Raw genomic sequence first — 20501 nt, forward strand, 5'->3', positions numbered from 1 at the left:
AATCAAAATCAAAAACGTTGACCTGACCAAAGACAGGCTAAAATTCCAATAGATATTCCTGATCACACCTGTTGGCGATGTCATGCCTAGTAACACGTCATCGTGTCTAACGGTAGTCTAGCGCCAAACTGCGCATGTGCAGGCCGTCAAATCAAAGGCACTCCTTCGATATAAAGTTGTTTTTGACGAAAATGAAAATGTGACAGTTTGTCACTTTCACGAGGTTGGAGTAATAACATGTTCAACTACTTAAGACATTGTCTCAAATCTCGGTTGTGCCTTTAGATTTCGAGAAGATTAACAACTATAAGGAATATTTTTTCACTTCTCAAACCCCAAACCCCAGACTGGTCTGTCAGGTCTGTTTCACAAGTGTTCCCGGAAGTCTCAAGATGTTGACCCTCTGGATTCAGAAATTCTGTGACCTGACTGTGTCAAAGATGACGCCCAAAAGTCTTGACCTGTGTGAATCTAGCCACAGTAAGGATTAGCCACAACAGTGGAATTTGCGGTTCGCCTTCAAAATAAAAGTTCCAGTTCCAAACGGATCCAGTCGGATCCATAGTGGAATAATACCATATTTGGATTAGATAATGCTAAACAAGGTCAATATGTTGTTACATAACTTAAAAAATAAATACATGTGACATTGTCCCTCTGTGGATGTATTAGAATGCATAATAGCATTTGGGGAATGCATAACTGCACTGTAGAGCCTTACTTATGGAGTGTGCACCCATGAAATGGGGTATAAACCTACTCAGTGACACCCACAGATTAGAAATGTCAACGAGTTTACACAAATAGCGTCATAGCTCTTATTGCAGGATTTCGACTGTGGCAAATCACCTCATCAGTCAGTCTATTGTGTGTATTGGACTTTTATATTGAAATGGGGTATCAGCCTTTTCAGTGACACTCACAGATTACAATTCCAAAGAGTTTACACAGATATTTCACGCAAATCGTAAATGTTTTTTCAACACAAGCTGTCAATTCACGGCCACTTGTATTCTGGAACTAGAAAACGGAGGCTACGAATAGAATTCTACTAATAAATGAGGAAAATACGATTGAGCTTTTCTGCAGATGAAACAGTAGCCATATTTACGTCTGAGAAAGAAAGGTGTTCTCTGAATTCCAGTGCTTGCGTGGGTGTGACGCAGACGCCACCTGGAGGTAACTACCGGTTATTATCGGTACGATTCTCTCATCAGTTGTGGACAGCCGCCGGTCCTGACACTGAAACCGCCCAAGGCGTCAGCAGCGTCTGCGCTTCAGACCTATTCGGACTTTTGTCTGTCTGTAGGCTACTTCTGCTGCTTCAAAAACTGTCTGCACTGAGAATTGTCCTAATTTGTCTTCTTCCTCTGCGGTTCAATACTTTTACAACATCTCATTGGAGTACATCACCAACTTTTTCAGAGCTTGCCATTCTTTGGACACTGAACATCTATGTGGAGTCATACTTCTTGTTTGACCACGTCGTGTAAATGCCCTAAATGACTAGACTTGAGAAAACGCATCGAAGTTTCAATGTGATGAATCTGTACAAGAGGAAAATTACTAGGCTAAGATGGGTAATAAGCAAACGATATTTACTGATGAACAGCTAGATGCTTACCAGGTAAGAGCCCGTATCTTAACATTCATTGTAGTTTGATCATTGCAATGCATCTTTATGTTCAGAAACTCCGCTGTGATCAATGGTGACAATTAGCAACCTGTTGTTGTCGCTCCAGAATAATTGTAGACCAATGAACGTTGTAATACAAAAATATATATCAATTTATGAAAATGCTTCGTAACACATGCATTGACTTGATTATTGCTAATTTTATACAAAAGAGAAGAAAGTCCTATTTTCGATTGTGGACAAAAATATATTTTTTAAATATAGACATGTAGGTCAGCTTTAAATATATATTGTGTTAACACTGCTCAGATCGACAGTTTGCTTCATGTTAAAATATATTATACCATTTAGCTAATTTGTAATGCATAGGGAAAAGCCACCTACCAGTTTTTCCTACCCAGGGTATGTTTTATATCTCTAGGTCTACTGCAAGGCTAGATAACTCTCTCTCTCTCTGTCCCCCACGCTAAAAAGTCTATCTTTTAATGGTAGAGTGGTTACATTCACCAAGTTCATGTCAGCCAATGGCTGTTTTGCTCTGTCCATCTCTTTAATAAAGAACACACAGGACTTTACTAAGATAACTGTCTGCTAGAAGAATAGCCGCAGGAAGTAGTAGTGTAAATTAAAATAAATATAATAAATATATATATCCCCCAAAGAAATTCTCACAAAAGTAGAAAGTAGTGGTCCTTTACTAGTCCTGTACCAGAGGACTGATAAAGTAGTGCTCTGGGCCTTTACTAGTCCTGTATCAGCTTAATGATAAAGTAGTGATCTGGGCCTTTACTAGTCCTGTATCAGAGGACTGATAAAGTAGTGGGCCTTTACTAGTCCTGTATCAGCTTAATGATAAAGTAGTGATCTGGGCCTTTACTAGTCCTGTATCAGAGGACTGATGAAGTAGTGCTCTGGGCCTTTACTAGTCCTGTACCAGCTTAATGATAAAGTAGTACTCTGGGCCTTTACTAGGTCCTGTATCAGCAGAATGATAAAGTAGTGCTCTGGGCCTTTACTAGTCCTGTATCAGCAGAATGATAAAGTAGTACTCTGGGCCTTTACTAGGTCCTGTATCAGCTTAATGATAAAGTAGTGCTCTGGGCCTTTACTAGTCCTGTATCAGCTTAATGATAAAGTAGTGCTCTGGGCCTTTACTAGTCCTGTACCAGCTTAATGATAAAGTAGTGCTCTGGTCCTTTACTAGTCCTGTATCAGCTTAATGATAAAGTAGTGCTCTGGGCCTTTACTAGTCCTGTATCAGCTTAATGATAAAGTAGTGCTCTGGGCCTTTACTAGTCCTGTACCAGCAGAATGATAAAGTAGTGCTCAGGGCCTTTACTAGTCCTGTATCAGCAGAATGATAAAGTAGTGCTCTGGGCCTTTACTAGTCCTGTATCAGCTTAATGATAAAGTAGTGCTCTGGGCCTTTACTAGTCCTGTATCAGCTTAATGATAAAGTATTGGGCCTTTACTAGTCCTGTATCAGCAGAATGATAAAGTAGTGCTCTGGGCCTTTACTAGTCCTGTACCAGCTTAATGATAAAGTAGTGCTCAGGGCCTTTACTAGTCCTGTATTAGAGGACTGATAAAGTAGTGCTCTGGGGCTTTACTAGTCCTGTATCAGCGTAATGATAAAGTAGTGCTCAGGGCCTTTACTAGTCCTGTATCAGCAGAATGATAAAGTAGTGCTCTGGGCCTTTACTAGTCCTGTACCAGCTTAATGATAAAGTAGTGCTCAGGGCCTTTACTAGTCCTGTATCAGAGGACTGATAAAGTAGTGGGCCTTTACTAGTCCTGTACCAGCTTAATGATAAAGTAGTGCTCTGGGCCTTTACTAGTCCTGTATCAGCTTAATGATAAAGTAGTGCTCTGGGCCTTTACTAGTCCTGTTTCAGCAGAATGATAAAGTAGTACTCTGGGCCTTTACTAGTCCTGTACAAGCAGAATGATAAAGTAGTGCTCTGGGCCTTTACTAGTCCTGTATCAGCTTAATGATAAAGTAGTGCTCTGGGCCTTTACTAGTCCTGTACCAGCAGACGGATAAAGTAGTGCTCTGGGCCTTTACTAGTCCTGTATCAACAGAATGATAAAGTAGTGCTCTGGGCCTTTACTAGTCCTGTACCAGAGGACTGATAAAGTAGTACTCTGGGCCTTTACTAGTCCTGTATCAGCAGAATGATAAAGTAGTGCTCTGGGCCTTTACTAGTCCTGTACCAGCAGAATGATAAAGTAGTGCTCTGGGCCTTTACTAGTCCTGTACCAGAGGACTGATAAAGTAGTGCTCTGGGCCTTTACTAGTCCTGTACCAGAGGACTGATAAAGTAGTGCTCTGGGCCTTTACTAGTCCTGTATCAGCTTAATGATAAAGTAGTGCTCTGGGCCTTTACTAGTCCTGTATCAGAGGACTGATAAAGTAGTGCTCTGGGCCTTTGCTAGTCCTGTATCAGCAGAATGATAAAGTAGTGCTCTGGGCCTTTACTAGTCCTGTACCAGCTTAATGATAAAGTAGTGCTCTGGGCCTTTACTAGTCCTGTACCAGAGGACTGATAAAGTAGTGCTCTGGGCCTTTACTAGTCCTGTATCAGAGGACTGATAAAGTAGTGGGCCTTTACTAGTCCTGTATCAGCAGAATTATAATGTAGTGCTCTGGGCCTTTACTAGTCCTGTATCAGCAGAATGATAAAGTAGTGCTCTGGGCCTTTACTATTCCTGTATCAGAGGACTGATAAAGTAGTGGGCCTTTACTAGTCCTGTATCAGCTTAATGATAAAGTAGTGATCTGGGCCTTTACTAGTCCTGTATCAGAGGACTGATAAAGTAGTGCTCTGGGCCTTTACTAGTCCTGTATCAGCAGAATGATAAAGTAGTGCTCTGGGCCTTTACTAGTCCTGTATCAGCAGAATGATAAAGTAGTGCTCTGGGCCTTTACTAGTCCTGTACCAGCTTAATGATAAAGTAGTGCTCAGGGCCTTTACTAGTCCTGTACCAGCTTAATGATAAAGTAGTGCTCTGGGCATTTACTAGTCCTGTACCAGCGGACTGATAAAGTAGTGCTCTGGGCCTTTACTAGTCCTGTATCAGCAGAATGATAAAGTAGTGCTCTGGGCCTTTACTAGTCCTGTATCAGCTTAATGATAAAGTAGTGCTCTGGGCCTTTACTAGTCCTGTACCAGAGGACTGATAAAGTAGTGCTCTGGGCCTTTACTAGTCCTGTATCAGAGGACTGATAAAGTAGTGGGCCTTTACTAGTCCTGTATCAGCAGAATGATAAAGTAGTGCTCTGGGCCTTTACTAATCCTGTACAAGCAGAATGATAAAGTAGTGCTCTGGGCCTTTACTAGTCCTGTATCAGCAGAATGATAAAGTAGTGCTCTGGGCCTTTACTAGTCCTGTACCAGCAGAATGATAAAGTAGTGCTCTGGGCCTTTACTAGTCCTGTATCAGCTTAATGATAAAGTAGTGCTCAGGGCCTTTACTAGTCCTGTATCAGCAGAATGATAAAGTAGTGCTCTGGGCCTTTACTAGTCCTGTATCAGCTTAATGATAAAGTAGTGCTCTGGTCCTTTACTAGTCCTGTATCAGCAGAATGATAAAGTAGTACTCTGGGCCTTTACTAGGTCCTGTATCAGCTTAATGATAAAGTAGTGCTCTGGGCCTTTACTAGTCCTGTATCAGCTTAATGATAAAGTAGTGCTCTGGTCCTTTACTAGTCCTGTATCAGCAGAATGATAAAGTAGTACTCTGGGCCTTTACTAGGTCCTGTATCAGCTTAATGATAAAGTAGTGCTCTGGGCCTTTACTAGTCCTGTATCAGCAGAATGATAAAGTAGTGCTCTGGGCCTTTACTAGTCCTGTATCAGCTTAATGATAAAGTAGTGCTCAGGGCCTTTACTAGTCCTGTATCAGCTTAATGATAAAGTAGTGCTCAGGGCCTTTACTAGTCCTGTATCAGCAGAATGATAAAGTAGTGCTCTGGTCCTTTACTAGTCCTGTATCAGCTTAATGATAAAGTAGTGCTCTGGGCCTTTACTAGTCCTGTACCAGAGGACTGATAAAGTAGTGCTCTGGGCCTTTACTAGTCCTGTATCAGCTTAATGATAAAGTAGTGCTCTGGGCCTTTACTAGTCCTGTATCAGCTTAATGATAAAGTAGTGCTCTGGGCCTTTACTAGTCCTTTGTCAGTGGACTGATAAAGTAGTGCTCTGGGCCTTTACTAGTCCTGTACCAGCTTAATGATAAAGTAGTGCTCTGGGCCTTTACTAGTCCTGTACCAGCAGAATGATAAAGTAGTGCTCTTGTCCTTTACTAGTCCTGTACCAGAGGACTGATAAAGTTGTGCTCTGGACCTTTACTAGTCCTGTATCAGAGGACTGATAAAGTAGTGGGCCTTTACTAGTCCTGTACCAGCAGATTGATAAAGTAGTCCTCTTTGCCTTTACTAGTCCTGTATCAGCAGAATGATAAAGTAGTGCTCTGGGCCTTTACTAGTCCTGTATCAGCAGAATGATAAAGTAGTCCTCTTTGCCTTTACTAGTCCTGTATCAGCAGAATGATAAAGTAGTGCTCTGGTCCTTTACTAGTCCTGTATCAGCTTAATGATAAAGTAGTGCTCAGGGCCTTTACTAGTCCTGTACCAGAGGACTGATAAAGTAGTGCTCTGGGCCTTTACTAGTCCTGTATCAGCTTAATGATGAAGTAGTGCTCTGGGCCTTTACTAGTCCTGTATCAGCAGAATGATAAAGTTGTCCTCTTTGCCTTTACTAGTCCTGTATCAGCAGAATGATAAAGTAGTGTTCTGGGCCTTTACTAGTCCTGTACCAGCTTAATGATAAAGTAGTGCTCTGGTCCTTTACTAGTCCTGTACCAGAGGACTGATAAAGTAGTGGGCCTTTACTAGTCCTGTACCAGCAGAATGATAAAGTAGTGCTCTGGGCCTTTACTAGTCCTGTATCAGCAGACTGATAAAGTAGTGCTCTGGTCCTTTACTAGTCCTGTATCAGCTTAATGATAAAGTAGTGCTCAGGGCCTTTACTAGTCCTGTACCAGAGGACTGATAAAGTAGTGCTCTGGTCCTTTACTAGTCCTGTATCAGCTTAATGATAAAGTAGTGCTCAGGGCATTTACTAGTCCTGTACCAGCGGACTGATAAAGTAGTGCTCTGGGCCTTTACTAGTCCTGTATCAGCAGAATGATAAAGTAGTGCTCTGGGCCTTTACTAGTCCTGTATCAGCTTAATGATAAAGTAGTGCTCTGGGCCTTTACTAGTCCTGTACCAGAGGACTGATAAAGTAGTGCTCTGGGCCTTTACTAGTCCTGTATCAGAGGACTGATAAAGTAGTGGGCCTTTACTAGTCCTGTATCAGCAGAATGATAAAGTAGTGCTCTGGGCCTTTACTAATCCTGTACAAGCAGAATGATAAAGTAGTGCTCTGGTCCTTTACTAGTCCTGTATCAGCAGAATGATAAAGTAGTACTCTGGGCCTTTACTAGGTCCTGTATCAGCTTAATGATAAAGTAGTGCTCTGGGCCTTTACTAGTCCTGTATCAGCAGAATGATAAAGTAGTGCTCTGGGCCTTTACTAGTCCTGTATCAGCTTAATGATAAAGTAGTGCTCAGGGCCTTTACTAGTCCTGTATCAGCTTAATGATAAAGTAGTGCTCAGGGCCTTTACTAGTCCTGTATCAGCAGAATGATAAAGTAGTGCTCTGGTCCTTTACTAGTCCTGTATCAGCTTAATGATAAAGTAGTGCTCTGGGCCTTTACTAGTCCTGTACCAGAGGACTGATAAAGTAGTGCTCTGGTCCTTTACTAGTCCTGTATCAGCTTAATGATAAAGTAGTGCTCAGGGCCTTTACTAGTCCTGTACCAGAGGACTGATAAAGTAGTGCTCTGGTCCTTTACTAGTCCTGTATCAGCTTAATGATAAAGTAGTGTGCCTTTACTAGTCCTGTACCAGCTTAATGATAAAGTAGTGCTCTGGGCCTTTACTAGTCCTGTACCAGAGGACTGATAAAGTAGTGCTCTGGTCCTTTACTAGTCCTGTATCAGCTTAATGATAAAGTAGTGCTCAGGGCCTTTACTAGTCCTGTATCAGCAGAATGATAAAGTAGTGCTCTGGGCCTTTACTAGTCCTGTACCAGAGGACTGATAAAGTAGTGCTCTGGGCCTTTACTAGTCCTGTACCAGCTTAATGATAAAGTAGTGCTCTGGGCCTTTACTAGTCCTGTATCAGCTTAATGATAAAGTAGTGCTCTGGGCCTTTACTAGTCCTTTGTCAGTGGACTGATAAAGTAGTGCTCTGGGCCTTTACTAGTCCTGTACCAGAGGACTGATAAAGTAGTGCTCTGGGCCTTTACTAGTCCTGTATCAGAGGACTGATAAAGTAGTGGGCCTTTACTAGTCCTGTATCAGCAGAATGATAAAGTAGTGCTCTGGGCCTCTACTAGTCCTGTACCAGCTTAATGATAAAGTAGTGCTCTGGGCCTTTACTAGTCCTGTACCAGCAGAATGATAAAGTAGTGCTCTTGTCCTTTACTAGTCCTGTACCAGAGGACTGATAAAGTTGTGCTCTGGACCTTTACTAGTCCTGTATCAGAGGACTGATAAAGTAGTGGGCCTTTACTAGTCCTGTACCAGCAGAATGATAAAGTAGTGTTCTGGGCCTTTACTAGTCCTGTACCAGCTTAATGATAAAGTAGTGCTCTGGTCCTTTACTAGTCCTGTACCAGAGGACTGATAAAGTAGTGCTCTGGACCTTTACTAGTCCTGTATCAGAGGACTGATAAAGTAGTGGGCCTTTACTAGTCCTGTACCAGCAGAATGATAAAGTAGTCCTCTGGGCCTTTACTAGTCCTGTATCAGCAGAATGATAAAGTAGTGCTCTGGGCCTTTACTAGTCCTGTATCAGCAGACTGATAAAGTAGTGCTCTGGTCCTTTACTAGTCCTGTATCAGCTTAATGATAAAGTAGTGCTCAGGGCCTTTACTAGTCCTGTATCAGCAGAATGATAAAGTAGTGCTCTGGGCCTTTACTAGTCCTGTATCAGCAGAATGATAAAGTAGTGCTCTGGGCCTTTACTAGTCCTGTATCAGCTTAATGATAAAGTAGTGCTCAGGGCCTTTACTAGTCCTGTACCAGAGGACTGATAAAGTAGTGCTCTGGTCCTTTACTAGTCCTGTATCAGCTTAATGATAAAGTAGTGCTCAGGGCCTTTACTAGTCCTGTACCAGAGGACTGATAAAGTAGTGCTCTGGTCCTTTACTAGTCCTGTATCAGCTTAATGATAAAGTAGTGTGCCTTTACTAGTCCTGTACCAGCTTAATGATAAAGTAGTGCTCTGGGCCTTTACTAGTCCTGTACCAGAGGACTGATAAAGTAGTGCTCTGGTCCTTTACTAGTCCTGTATCAGCTTAATGATAAAGTAGTGCTCAGGGCCTTTACTAGTCCTGTATCAGCAGAATGATAAAGTAGTGCTCTGGGCCTTTACTAGTCCTGTACCAGAGGACTGATAAAGTAGTGCTCTGGGCCTTTACTAGTCCTGTATCAGCAGAATGATAAAGTAGTGCTCTGGGCCTTTACTAGTCCTGTACCAGCTTAATGATAAAGTAGTGCTCTGGGCCTTTACTAGTCCTGTATCAGCTTAATGATAAAGTAGTGCTCTGGTCCTTTACTAGTCCTGTACCAGAGGACTGATAAAGTAGTGCTCTGGACCTTTACTAGTCCTGTACCAGCTTAATGATAAAGCAGTGGGCCTTTACTAGTCCTGTACCAGCTTAATGATAAAGTAGTGCTCTGGTCCTTTACTAGTCCTGTATCAGCTTAATGATAAAGTAGTGCTCTGGTCCTTTACTAGTCCTGTATCAGCTTAATGATAAAGTAGTGCTCTGGGCCTTTACTAGTCCTGTATCAGAGGACTGATAAAGTAGTGGGCCTTTACTAGTCCTGTATCAGCTTAATGATAAAGTAGTGCTCTGGACCTTTACTAGTCCTGTACCAGCTTAATGATAAAGTAGTGGGCCTTTACTAGTCCTGTATCAGCTTAATGATAAAGTAGTGCTCTGGGCCTTTACTAGTCCTGTACCAGCAGACGGATAAAGTAGTGCTCTGGGCCTTTACTAGTCAGTAGACGGGCGTGGTTAGGAGACGGGCGTGGTCGGAGACGGGCGTGGTCAGGAGACGGGCGTGGCACTCAGTCATGGGTGAACAGGGAGTACAGGAGTGGGCTGAGCAACCACCACAGAACATTCCCAAAACATTCTCATTAGGTTTCCAGGTAAAGAACGGACAAAATGCAAATGTTGTATACAAACATTGTATAATATTCAGCACAACTGGACAGTATTTGTTTTATGACAACATTTTCCGCAACTTAACAAATGTTCTGGGAACTTTCACAAAACCAATTTTGGTTTGCTGGGGTGCCTGTGTTGTCCTTTAACCCTAAGCAGTCTTATTCTGCACAGGTTTACCTGGTGATTCTGGCCTGTTTAATAATGGATGCCAGAGGATTCTGATAGCAGCATGGCTGGAAACCTTACCCTCCTCAGAAGATACCTCAACATTAACCCTAATCCTAACGTCAGATACCTTAGGTTACACTAACCAAGACCTACTCTGGTTACTTCTGTGTAAGCTTCTCTTAGCTGCTGTTCTTAACTGTTACCTTAGCATTTCACCAGTCAGTTCTGATGTCCATGAAATACAGTGAGCTCCAACATTATTGGGACAGTGACATGTGTTGTTGTTTTGGTTCTGTATTCCAACACTTTGGGTTGGAAATGATAACTTAACTATGAGGTTAAAGTGCAGACTGTCATGTTTTAATTTGAGGGTTTTTTCATCCATAGCCATTTAGAAATTACAGCACTTTTTGTACATAGTCCATTCACTTTAGGGCACCAAAAGGATTTGGGACAAATTCACTTAAATGTGTATTAAAGTAGTAAGAAGTGTAATACTTGGTCCCATAGTCTTAGTACACAACGTCTACCTCAAGCTTGTGGCTCCACAAACTTGTTGGATGCATTCGCTGTTTGTTTTGGTTGTGTTTCCGATTATTTTGTGCCCAATAGAAATGACTGGTAGATAAAGAATTGTGTTATTTTGGAGTCGTTTTTATTGTAAATAAGAATATAATATGTTTCTAAACACTTCTACATTAATGTGGATGCAACCATGGTTACGGATAATCCTGAATGAATCCTGGATAATGATGAGTGAGAAAGTTAGACGCACAAATACCCCCCCCCCAAAAAAAATGCTAACCTCCCCTGTATTGTAATGGTGAGAGGTTAGCATGTCTTGGGGGTATGATATAAAATGCTAACCTCCCCTGTTATTGTAATGGTGAGAGGTTAGCATGTCTTGGGGGTATGATATAAAATGCTAACCTCCCCTGTTATTGTAATGGTGAGAGGTTAGCATGTCTTGGGGGTATGATATTTATGCGTCTCTGCGGTAGACCTGTTCCCTTCCTATCTCTCTAATCCTGTTTCCTTCCCATCTCTCTGTCCTGTTCCCTTCCCATCTCTCTAATCCTGTTCCCTTCCCATCGCTCTAATCCTGTTCCCTTCCCATCTCTCTAGACCTGTTCCCTTCCCATCTCTCTAATCCTGTTCCCTTCCCATCTCTCTAATCCTGTTCCCTTCCCATCTCTCTGTCCTGTTCCCTTCCCATCTCTCTAATCCTGTTCCCTTCCCATCTCTCTAATCCTGTTCCCTTCCCATCTCTCTAATCCTGTTCCCTTCCCATCTCTCTAATCCTGTTCCCTTCCCATCTCTCTAATCCTGTTCCCTTCCCATCTCTCTAATCCTGTTCCCTTCCCATCTCTCTAATCCTGTTCCCTTCCCATCTCTCTAATCCTGTTCCCTTCCCATCTCTCTAATCCTGTTCCCTTCCCATCTCTCTAATCCTGTTTTCTTCCCATCTCTCTAATCCTGTTCCCTTCCCATCTCTCTAATCCTGTTCCCTTCCCATCTCTCTAATCCTGTTCCCTTCCCATCTCTCTAATCCTGTTCCCTTCCCATCTCTCTAATCCTGTTCCCTTCCCATCTCTCTAATCCTGTTCCCTTCCCATCTCTGTAATCCTGTTCCCTTCCCATCTCTGTAATCCTGTTCCCTTCCCATCTCTCTAATCCTGTTCCCTTCCCATCTCTCTAATCCTGTTCCCTTCCCATCTCTCTGTCCTGTTCCCTTCCCATCTCTCTAATCCTGTTCCCTTCCCATCTCTCTAATCCTGTTCCCTTCCCATCTCTCTAATCCTGTTCCCTTCCCATCTCTCTAATCCTGTTCCCTTCCCATCTCTCTAATCCTGTTCCCTTCCCACCTCTCTGTCCTGTTCCCTTCCCATCTCTCTAATCCTGTTCCCTTCCCATCTCTCTAATCCTGTTCCCTTCCCATCTCTCTAATCCTGTTCCCTTCCCATCTCTCTGTCCTGTTCCCTTCCCATCTCTCTAATCCTGTTCCCTTCCCATCTCTCTGTCCTGTTCCCTTCCCATCTCTCTGTCCTGTTTCCTTCCCATCTCTCTAATCCTGTTCCCTTCCCATCTCTCTAATCCTGTTCCCTTCCCATCTCTCTAATCCTGTTCCCTTCCCATCTCTCTGTCCTGTTCCCTTCCCATCTCTCTAATCCTGTTTCCTTCCCATCTCTCTAATCCTGTTCCCTTCCCATCTCTCTAATCCTGTTCCCTTCCCATCTCTCTAATCCTGTTCCCTTCCCATCTCTCTAATCCTGTTCCCTTCCCATCTCTCTGTCCTGTTCCCTTCCCATCTCTCTAATCCTGTTTGCTTCCCATCTCTCTAATCCTGTTCCCTTCCCATCTCTCTAGACCTGTTTCCTTCCCATCTCTCTGTCCTGTTCCCTTCCCATTTCTCTAGACCTGTTCCCTTCCCATCTCTCTAATCCTGTTTCCTTCCCATCTCTCTAATCCTATTTGCTTCCCATCTCTCTAATCCTGTTTGCTTCCCATCTCTCTAATCCTGTTCCCTTCCCATCTCTCTGTCCTGTTCCCTTCCCATCTCTCTAATCCTGTTTCCTTCCCATCTCTCTAGACCTGTTTCCTTCCCATCTCTCTGTCCTGTTCCCTTCCCATTTCTCTAGACCTGTTTCCTTCCCATCTCTCTAATCCTGTTTCCTTCCCATCTCTCTAATCCTGTTTGCTTCCCATCTCTCTAATCCTGTTCCCTTCCCATCTCTCTAATCCTGTTTCCTTCCCATCTCTCTGTCCTGTTCCCTTCCCATCTCTCTAATCCTGTTCCCTTCCCATCTCTCTGTCCTGTTCCCTTCCCATCTCTCTGTCCTGTTCCCTTCCCATTTTTCTAGACCTGTTTCCTTCCCATCTCTCTAATCCTGTTTCCTTCCCATCTCTCTAATCCTGTTCCCTTCCCATCTCTCTAATCCTGTTTCCTTCCCATCTCTCTAATCCTGTTTGCTTCCCATCTCTCTAATCCTGTTTCCTTCCCATCTCTCTGTCCTGTTCCCTTCCCATCTCTCTAATCCTGTTCCCTTCCCATCTCTCTGTCCTGTTCCCTTCCCATCTCTCTAATCCTGTTCCCTTCCCATCTCTCTGTCCTGTTCCCTTCCCATCTCTCTGTCCTGTTCCCTTCCCATCTCTCTAATCCTGTTCCCTTCCCATCTCTCTGTCCTGTTCCCTTCCCATCTCTCTAATCCTGTTCCCTTCCCATCTCTCTGTCCTGTTTGCTTCCCATCTCTCTGTCCTGTTCCCTTCCCATCTCTCTGTCCTGTTCCCTTCCCATCTCTCTAATCCTGTTCCCTTCCCATCTCTCTGTCCTGTTCCCTTCCCATCTCTCTAATCCTGTTCCCTTCCCATCTCTCTGTCCTGTTTGCTTCCCATCTCTCTAGACCTGTTTCCTTCCCATTTCTCTAGACCTGTTAGTTTCCTATCTCTCTAGAACTCTTCCCTTCCTATCTGTCATTGGTAGACATGCCTGCTCTTAGTGCTCTGTTATGTCTTCATGAAGAGTTCACCAACATGGTCCCTTCATGGCACACAATAAATAAAGTGTTTGGATGGAATTATTTAGATTACACAGATGTTTTATTATTTAGATTAACATTTGTCTTTTAGGTCAACTGAATCAGTTCCATTGTGTCAGGGTTTTTCTATACACTGAATCAACTGAATCAGTACCATTGTGTCAGGGTTTTTCTAATGTATAATAGTATGAAGACTTCATAGTGAAGAGTGGCAGTAAACACAGTGCTTTGTATACCGATAACTCCAAGTTTAGTCTCTGTCTGAGATTTATATCACACAGGTGCATAATATTGTAATATATCACATTAATGACTGAGATAGCTGACATTGATGAGACGGAGAAGGTGATATTGTAATAAATAGCTTATTTTTATAAAAAATGTGCTGGCAAACCAGCAGTCCCCTTCACACACTGAACAACATCCTCCTTTCAAAGGTCCACAAAGTACACACATCACTGGGTCGCTCCTCTCCTCAGTTCGCTGCAGCTAGCGACTGGAACGAGATACAACAAACACTCAAACTGGACAGTTTTATCTTCATCTCTTCATTCAAAGACTTAATCATGGACACTCTTCCTGACAGTTGAGGCTGCTTCGAATTATGCATTGTTGTTATGTTGTTGTCAATTAATCTGGGCGGCAGGTAGCCTAGTGGTTACAGCGTTGGACTAGTAACCGGAAGGTTGCAAGATCAAATCCCCAAGATGACAAGGTTAAAATCTGTCGTTCTGCCCCTGAACAAGGCAGTTAACCCACTGTTCCTAGTTTCTACAGTACAGTATATGTACAGTTAATCTACAGTACAGTTCATCTACAGTACATCTACGGTACAGTACATCTACAGTACAATTCATGTACAGTTCATCTAATCTATGGTACATCTACGGTACAGTACATCTACGGTACAGTACATCTACAGTACAGTACATCTACAGTACAGTTAATCTACAGTACAGTTAGTCTACGGTACAGTACATCTACAGTACAATTCATGTACATGTACAGTTCATCTAATCCATGGTACATCTACAGTACATCTACTGTTCAGACGCTGTTTTGGGCTGGTAGAGCTGTGTTGGTAGAGCTGTGTTGGTAGAGCTGTGTTGGTAGAGCTGTGTTGGTAGAGCTGTGTTGGCTGGTAGAGCTGTGTTGGCTGGTAGAGATGTGTTGGCTGGTAGAGATGTGTTGGCTGGTAGAGATGTGTTGGGCTGGTAGAGCTGTGTTGGGCTGGTAGAGCTGTGTTGGGCTGGTAGAGATGTGTTGGGCTGGTAGAGATGTGTTGGTAGAGCTGTGTTGGGCTGGTAGAGCTGTGTTGGGCTGGTAGAGCTGTGTTGGGCTGGTAGAGCTGTGTTGGGCTGGTAGAGATGTGTTGGGCTGGTAGAGCTGTGTTGGGCTGGTAGAGCTGTGTTGTGCTGGCAGAGCTGTGTTGGGATGGTAGAGCTGTGTTGGGCTGGCAGGGCTGTGTTGGGCTGGCAGGGCTGTGTTGGGCTGGCAGAGATGTGTTGGGCTGGTAGAGCTGTGTTGGTAGAGCTGTGTTGGGCTGGTAGAGATGTGTTGGGCTGTGTTGGGCTGGCAGAGCTGTGTTGGGCTGGCAGAGCTGTGTTGGGCTGGTAGAGATGTGTTGGGCTGGCAGAGCTGTGTTGGGCTGGCAGAGCTGTGTTGGGCTGGCAGAGATGTGCTGGGCTGGTAGAGCTGTGTTGGTAGAGCTGTGTTGGCCTGGTAGAGCTGTGTTGGGCTGGTAGAGCTGTGTTGGGCTGGCAGAGCTGTGTTGGTAGAGATGTGTTGGGCTGGCAGAGCTGTGTTGGTAGAGCTGTGTTGGGCTGGCAGAGCTGTGTTGGGCTGGCAGAGCTGTGTTGGGCTGGCAGAGCTGTGTTGGCCTGGTAGAGATGTGTTGGGTTGGTAGAGCTGTGTTGGTAGAGCTGTGTTGGGCTGGTAGAGATGTGTTGGGCTGGTAGAGATGTGTTGGGCTGTGTTGGGCTGGCAGAGCTGTGTTGGGCTGGCAGAGCTGTGTTGGGCTGGTAGAGATGTGTAGAGCTGTGTTGGGCTGGCAGAGCTGTGTTGGGCTGGCAGAGCTGTGTTGGGCTGGTAGAGATGTGTTGGTAGAGCTGTGTTGGCCTGGTAGAGCTGTGTTGGGCTGGTAGAGCTGTGTTGGGCTGGCAGAGCTGTGTTGGTAGAGATGTGTTGGACTGGTAGAGATGTGTTGGGCTGGCAGAGCTGTGTTGGTAGAGCTGTGTTGGGCTGGCAGAGCTGTGTTGGTAGAGCTGTGTTGGGCCGGCAGAGCTGTGTTGGGCCGGCAGAGCTGTGTTGGGCCGGCAGAGCTGTGTTGGGCCGGCAGAGCTGTGTTGGGCTGGCAGAGATGTGTTGGGCTGGTAGAGCTGGGCTGGTAGAGATGTGTTGGGCTGGTAGAGATGTGTAGAGCTGTGTTGGGCTGGCAGAGCTGTGTTGGGCTGGCAGAGATGTGTTGGTAGAGCTGTGTTGGCCTGGTAGAGCTGTGTTGGGCTGGTAGAGCTGTGTTGGGCTGGCAGAGCTGTGTTGGTAGAGATGTGTTGGACTGGTAGAGATGTGTTGGGCTGGCAGAGCTGTGTTGGTAGAGATGTGTTGGGCTGGTAGAGATGTGTTGGACTGGCAGAGCTGTGTTGGGCTGGTAGAGCTGTGTTGGTAGAGCTGTATTGGGCTGGCAGAGCTGTGTTGGGCTGGCAGAGATGTGTTGGGCTGGTTGATTTGTTGGGCTGGTAGAGCTGTGTTGGGCTGGTAGAGCTGTGTTGGGCTGGCAGAGCTGTGTTGGCCTGGTAGAGCTGTGTTGGCCTGGTAGAGCTGTGTTGGCCTGGTAGAGCTGTGTTGGCCTGGTAGAGCTGTGTTAGCCTGGTAGAGCTGTGTTAGCCTGGTAGAGCTGTGTTAGCCTGGTAGAGCTGTGTTAGCCTGGTAGAGCTGTGTTGGCAGAGCTGTGTTGGTAGAGCTGGCACCATGTGACAGAGAGAGAAAAAGAAAGGGTAAACTGGGTCAGGCTATGAACTGGGTCAGACTATAAACTGGGTAAGATTTTAAATTTCTCTGTCTTCAGAAACTGAGAGACTGACTGACTGTGTTATTCAGGGTGCTGAGAGGCTGCCATTAAGGCTGGCAGTGAGGGAGGGTGGCAGGATTGAAGGGGTAGGGGGGAGGAACGGGTTGAAGGAGAAGGAAGGGTGGCAGGGATGAAGGGGTAGGGACTAGTAGGTGATGGTTCAGTGTGTCTGGACTAGTAGGTGATGGTTCAGTGTGTCTGGACTAGTAGGTGATGGTTCAGTGTGTCTGGACTAGTAGGTGATGGTTCAGTGTGTCTGGACTAGTAGGTGATGGACTAGTAGGTGATGGTTCAGTGTGTCTGGACTAGTAGGTGATGGTTCAGTGTGTCTGGACTAGTAGGTGATGGTTCAGTGTGTCTGGACTAGTAGGTGATGGTACAGTGTCTGGACTAGTAGGTGATGGTTCAGTGTGTCTGGACTAGTAGGTGATGGACTAGTAGGTGATGGACTAGTAGGTGATGGACTAGTAGGTGATGGTTCAGTGTGTCTGGACTAGTAGGTGATGGTTCAGTGTGTCTGGACTAGTAGGTGATGGTGCAGTGTGTCTGGACTAGTAGGTGATGGACTAGTAGGTGATGGACTAGTAGGTGATGGTTCAGTGTGTCTGGACTAGTAGGTGATGGTTCAGTGTGTCTGGACTAGTAGGTGATGGTTCAGTGTGTCTGGACTAGTAGGTGATGGACTAGTAGGTGATGGTTCAGTGTGTCTGGACTAGTAGGTGATGGTTCAGTGTGTCTGGACTAGTAGGTGATGGTTCAGTGTGTCTGGACTAGTAGGTGATGGTACAGTGTCTGGACTAGTAGGTGATGGTTCAGTGTGTCTGGACTAGTAGGTGATGGACTAGTAGGTGATGGACTAGTAGGTGATGGACTAGTAGGTGATGGTTCAGTGTGTCTGGACTAGTAGGTGATGGTTCAGTGTGTCTGGACTAGTAGGTGATGGTGCAGTGTGTCTGGACTAGTAGGTGATGGTTCAGTGTGTCTGGACTAGTAGGTGATGGTTCAGTGTGTCTGGACTAGTAGGTGATGGTACAGTGTGTCTGGACTAGTAGGTGATGGTACAGTGTGTCTGGACTAGTAGGTGATGGTTCAGTGTGTCTGGACTAGTAGGTGATGGACTAGTAGGTGATGGTGCAGTGTGTCTGGACTAGTAGGTGATGGACTAGTAGGTGATGGTTCAGTGTGTCTGTCTTGCGCCAGATCTGTCTTGCGCCATGATCACAGACACCAGCTGATCATGTTCCTTCCCCTGCTGGCTCAACTCACCTTTCTGTGTGGCGAGAGACAGCTGACAACCTATAGCTCTATAGTGACATCAGAGAAACATGAGTCCTGTCACTGCAGGGGGTGATTGAGGTCACACTGTTGGGAGTCCAGTAGACAATGTTTCAGATCTAACCCTCCTAAGGCTTTAGGTTTGATTTATGTCAAATAAATGCATTCGTTCTGTATTCTAAATACATTCTCACATATGTGCTGCACGTAACAATATTTGACCTCAATGTCGTGTATACCAATGAAAAATAATGTTTTCTTCTTTTCCTCATAGGATTGTACCTTCTTCACACGGAAAGAGATTCTCCGGTAAGTGGAGCTTCTGGCATTCTGCTGCTGCTGTCCTATCGCTCTTCCTCTCTCTACGAGCTCCTCCAGTCCAGCCTCACATTAACCACCTGTCCACAGATCATATATCTCCCTCTCTCTCCCCTATTCCATTCTTGTTCCTTACTGCTGTCAGACAGACTTGTTCAGAGAAGGTATTGTTTATCTAGATAGATAGCTGATAGGTAGGTATAGTAATCTGAGGTATTTATTATCTAGATAGGTACAGGTGAGGGAATAAAGTATTTGATCCCCTGCTGATTTTGTACGTTTGCCCACTGACAAAGAAATTATCAGTCTATAATTTTAATGGTAGGTTTATTTGAACAATGAGAGACAGAATAACAACAAAAAAATCCAGAAAAACACATGTCAAAGATGTTAGAAATTGATTTGCATTTTAATGAGGGAAATAAGTATTTGACCCCTTCTCAATCAGAAAGATTTCTGGCTCCCAGGTGTCTTTTATACAGGTAACGAGCTGAGATTAGGAGCACACTCTTAAAGGGAGTGCTCCTAATCTCAGTTTGTTACCTGTATAAAAGACACCTGTCCACAGAAGCAATCAATGAATCAGATTCCAAACTCTCCTCCATGGCCAAGACTAAAGAGCTCTCCAAGGATGTCAGGGACAAGATTGTAGACCTACACAAGGCTGGAATGGGCTACGAGACCATCGCCAAGCAGCTTGGTGAGAAGGTGACAACAGTTGGTGCGATTATTCGCAAATGGAAAAAACTCAAAAGAACTGTCAATCTCCCTCGGCCTGGGGCTCCTTGCAAGATCTCCCCTCGTGGAGTTGCAATGATCATGAGAACGGTGAGGAATCAGCCCAGAACTACACGGGAGGATCTTGTCAATGATCTCAAGGCAGCTGGGACCATAGTCACCAAGAAAATAATTGGTAACACACTACGCCGTGAAGGACTGAAATCCTGCAGCGCCCGCAAGGTCCCCCTGCTCAAGAAAGCACATATACATGCCCATCTGAAGTTTGCCAATAAACATCTGAATGATTCAGAGGACAACTTTTTTCAGTGCTTTGTTTAGACGGATAAGACACATTAGAATCAGGAGGAGACAGAGAGGGAGAGAGTTGGACAGGTGGAAACTGGAATTAAACCCCTGTAAAACATTTATTTGGAATCTGACCCACTCAACCACACAGCCATGTACCATGTGAGGAACTGGGCCCCATATCAGAAGACAAATGTTAAGAATAAAGGCAAAATGTGAACTTCAAACATTGTGCTGCCATACGGTACAGAATTCTCCCAGTCTGAGGCATGGAGGTGGAGCGAGGGTATTTGTGGCAGGTGTTCTCTCTAGCAAATCAAGTATAAAAATAGGCAAGTTTGTAGGCACCTCCCCTGTATTTGGATCCTTCACAAAGCCAGACAGGTGAGAGCACACCAAACATTCAGATGCAACTCTCCAAAACAATCCCTGCAAGTATTTGTGAATGGTTTATTGCAGTGATCATCACATTGAAGAAGGAAACGGAAAAGGAATTCACTCAATAACATTTGTTTGGTGTAGCATTTCAGCCACTAATGCTAATAGTTTGGACAGCCATTTTGAGTCATTGATCAGTTTTTTGTGAAGCTACATGTAGTTGGTAATTGACATGTCATTGTTTGCACCTGTCGTGAACTATTTTTTTATGCAAATTAAGGCACTTTTTAGTTGATTCTGCTGGAAAGCCTACTAACTTTATGACCTTCATCTATTGTTTGATGTATGATACACTATATAGCCACTTATTTTAACCTGCTCTAGCGCTGGACTACCACACTGCATGTTACTGCAGCCCAATGGATGAGCCCTGGGCTGAAGATGAGCCCTGGGCTGAAGATGAACCCTGGGCTGAAGTTGAGCCCTGGGCTGAAGTTGAGCCCTGGGCTGAAGTTGAGCCCTGGGCTGAAGTTGAGCCCTGGGCTGAAGATGAGCCCTGGGCTGAAGATGAGCCCTGGGATGAAGTTTTGCAGGAGTGCTACTGTTAAAATTAGCAGTCATAGCCTGTATTTTTTTCCCATGAATGTGAAATATAATGCCATATTTCCATTGATTTTAAAGAAGTTTCATACAGTGCCTTGCAAAAGTATTCATCCTCCTTGGTGTTTTTCCTATTTTGTTGCATTACAACCTGTAATTTAAATGGATTTTTATTTGGATTTCATGTAATGGACATACACAGAAT

At 44.5% G+C, this 20501-nt stretch overlaps 1 protein-coding gene across 1 annotated transcript in view; it reads left to right on the top strand.

The window, feature by feature from the left end:
* The first annotated feature begins 1238 nt into the window (after positions 1–1238).
* Positions 1239–20501, top strand: part of cib2 (calcium and integrin binding family member 2) — a 38948-nt gene continuing 19685 nt past the window's right edge. Inside the window, exons 1-2 of the mRNA XM_029759549.1 lie at positions 1239–1627; positions 18249–18283. Of these exons, the coding sequence (XP_029615409.1) occupies positions 1577–1627; positions 18249–18283 (86 nt within the window). The 5' untranslated portion in view covers positions 1239–1576. The remainder of the gene's footprint in view (positions 1628–18248; positions 18284–20501) is intronic.

Source organism: Salmo trutta, chromosome 7 (assembly GCF_901001165.1).
Source record: "Salmo trutta chromosome 7, fSalTru1.1, whole genome shotgun sequence".
Lineage (NCBI taxonomy): Eukaryota > Metazoa > Chordata > Actinopteri > Salmoniformes > Salmonidae > Salmo > Salmo trutta.